General features: G+C 44.1%; 1 protein-coding gene across 2 annotated transcripts; it reads right to left on the bottom strand.

Moving 5' to 3' along the window:
• Positions 1-381: 381 nt before the first annotated feature.
• dnajc22 (DnaJ (Hsp40) homolog, subfamily C, member 22) lies at positions 382-2,833 on the bottom strand. 2 transcript variants are annotated; one of them, XM_053424328.1, is made up of 4 exons: positions 2,716-2,833; positions 1,447-2,051; positions 1,040-1,332; positions 382-910 (listed from the first exon to the last, which is right to left on the bottom strand). In XM_053424328.1, the coding sequence occupies exons 2-4, from the start codon at positions 1,994-1,996 to the stop codon at positions 731-733; spliced, it is 1,023 nt and encodes a 340-aa protein (XP_053280303.1). In that variant the 5' UTR covers positions 1,997-2,051; positions 2,716-2,833; the 3' UTR covers positions 382-730. The 2 variants fall into 2 exon arrangements, with proteins under 2 accessions (XP_053280303.1, XP_053280304.1); XM_053424329.1 differs by having other exon boundaries at positions 2,595-2,810.

The following is a 2,833-nucleotide window of genomic DNA, read 5'->3' on the forward strand; positions in this document are numbered from 1 at the left end:
TTTTTTCTTTTTTTCTTTACCTGGGAATCCCAAACAACTTCCGGGCCCATGCTGGGATACAGACCCGACAATGGTACAACAGAGCTCTGGATCCGGCGATCGTCGAACGCATCGATGCATGTCCGCGCTGTGCTGCAGGTGGCAAACTAAACGAGGTATGCGTGGGGGAAATTGACGTCATTAGATCAACTGGTGAAACCAGGCTGGATGTCTACTTGGAGAGATGATGGAATATAAAGTGTCAATAACCTGCGAAAAATGATTCAGACACTGTTTGTGATCAAGGCCTCTTCCGGATATGCTAGTGGAAAAATAGAGAGGAGGGGAATTTTAAAATGTCTCCTTCTTTATGGCAACAAACATACATTTATTACACAGCTATTACACCGTTCACTGGTTCGTTTTTATTGGTCACAATCTGAGTTAAAGTTGTGCGTGTGTGTCTGTGGTGGTTCAGCTTTTAATTGCATGAAAGCAGACATTAAAGCACAAGTCAAATTGTTGAGATGAAATAGTTTGTGGTGTTACTACAGGTATGGCGCCACAAGGTGGCAGCAAGCTCTGACAAGTAACCACTCAGAAAGCTGCTCAAAGGCTGTTAGACCAGGGGAAGTGATAATGTCAGCACTCCGTAATGTTAAGAAAATGATCAATGTAAAACAACGCAATCTCACATCCAATCAATCTCATCCATCTCACAGTCTCACAAATCACTTTTCTCCTCTTGCAACTATTTGAAGGGAGGACGGGGCTTATGGCGCCGGAGAAGGACCTCATAAGCCTCCTGGATCTTTATAAACGTCGCCTCTGCATCACTGCTGGGGTTGTGGTCTGGATGCCACGTCTTGACCAGCTCCCTATAGCTTTGAGTTATCTCTGCAAGTGTAGCGTCTGCCTCCAACGACAATACCTACAACAAAATGGGTTAACACATTATGATCATGCCACAGCAACAGAATATGCACACACTGCCACAAAGTATACACCTCAAACCTGACTCGTCACTCTATAACCTTTTCAGAGTTGCGTGGATGCTTACGTGCAGTGCCTCCTTCTCTTCCTCTGTGTACTCTTTGAGCAGAATTTCCAGCACCTTCCTCCAAGCCTCCTCGTAGTACCCCCCTCCGGTGAGAGCACACAGGATGCGATATGGCATTAAAAGAACATACTCCAGCGCACCTCTGAGCCAAGGCAGAAACCAGAAGATATCCAGCAGCGCTGACACACAGTCGGACAGATAGTACAGTGTGGCTGTTGTGTTGTGGAAAATACAGTAGCCTAATGGGGCAGAGAAGGCCAGCCAAGCTAGGCCGAGCTTGTAAAGCCGTGGCCCTGGGCATAAGACAGAAAAAACAATGTTAGTGGGTCTTAGAAATCCAAAGAGAAGCAGTTTGATCAATGTCTAAAGGAAACCAGAGGTAATCATTTTATTTGTGAGATTCTCACCTAGTTCCTCTGGTCTCTGCTGTGTCCGCGGGGGTTTGAATCGGCGGTGCTGAGCAGCAGTCACACTGGCAGCTAGACTAATAGGCAAAGGTGACAAGCTGCTCCCATAGAATATCGAGGAAGTTACCAGACAAGTAGTCAGAGTTTTTTTGAGGTCAGAGGACTGTTGGCCAACAGTGGAAACCAGATGCACCCCTGCACCCACACACAAAGGCAGGACGATCAAGTAGAAGAAATTGAGGGAGTTGAGTCCTATCAGAGCCACGGTGCCAAAGTAGATCCCAACGCACACCTGACCAGCGAATCTGACGGGGCTTACCGGGGGAGGGACCACGGCAGAGGGTCTTCTTCTCCCGCTGTCTGCTTCTCGATTGGCCTCACCGATGTAAGCAGGGATACGTGTGAACTCTCTGACCCAGCCAAATCCAAAACCTCCCAGGGTTAGAATCCACAACAGAGCGTGGCTGTCTCTTCCTAGGTATAAATGGTGAAGGCCCAAAGGCCCACCTACTGCCCACAGGGCATAGGCCACCATTACACTCTTCCCCATCCTGCAGCCAAATCAGGCTTTGTTCAGGCGAGGTTCAATCATCCTTGATGAGTTCCTGCAATGGAGCAACAAAAATGTTTAGTCTTTCTTCCATATTGACATAATATATATATATATATATATATTTATATACAAACCAATCTACCTGCCAATTTCTATAATATTTAATTTGTTCAGAATTACAGGGGACATTGTTTTACAATTTATTACCTTAAACATGATTTAATCTCTTTATTTATTATGCTATATACTAACTTATAAATCTGTATTTTGATCACGTAACATCTTTGATAAGATCACACTCGTTGATCTCATGTGTTCACATCTTTTCATACAAGTCTTTTTGATTTCAGTACAAGGTTGTGCAATGTTTCCCCTATAATCTGCCGGCTGCTGGTCACTTGGCCCGTGCAGTGGGATTTTTAATCTCTGCGATCCACTTCCCTGGTTAAATAATACATTATATAAGAGATTTATTTTAGTTCATGATGGGCAGCGTCATTTAACTGGACTGATTGCGTGATCTAAATCATGGTCGGGCGGTTTTTTTACACAAATCACATTATACAAAAGGTTAGAAAATGTCGATGGCACCAACCTTCCACTGTAGGCCAATCCTCACTTCAAAAAGATTTACACCGGAGTGATCTTCAAAGTGTTTACTTCTAAGTACATTTCAGATATATTTAGTTCTGTGTAATAAAGACTAGGTAACTTACTGAGCCCATTATTTCAAATCCTTGACGCGATTAATCTTTTCCAGTCCTTTCCGTATAGTTGAGGCTGCAATAGTGTGTTGCAATAGTTGGACTTTGGATCATGACAATGAAACTACGC

This window comes from Pleuronectes platessa, chromosome 6, assembly GCF_947347685.1.
Source record: "Pleuronectes platessa chromosome 6, fPlePla1.1, whole genome shotgun sequence".
Classification (NCBI taxonomy): Eukaryota; Metazoa; Chordata; class Actinopteri; order Pleuronectiformes; family Pleuronectidae; genus Pleuronectes; species Pleuronectes platessa.

Excerpts from the sequence above, each read along its gene's own strand:
- dnajc22 (XM_053424328.1), bottom strand. The coding sequence starts at position 1,996 with ATGGGGAAGAGTGTAATGGTGGCCTATGCCCTGTGGGCAGTAGGTGGG. Across the intron at positions 1,333-1,446 it reads GCAGAGACCAGAGGAACTAG|GGCCACGGCTTTACAAGCTC; the intron begins GTGAGAATCTCA and ends TCTTATGCCCAG. Across the intron at positions 911-1,039 it reads AAGAGAAGGAGGCACTGCAC|GTATTGTCGTTGGAGGCAGA; the intron begins GTAAGCATCCAC and ends ATTTTGTTGTAG.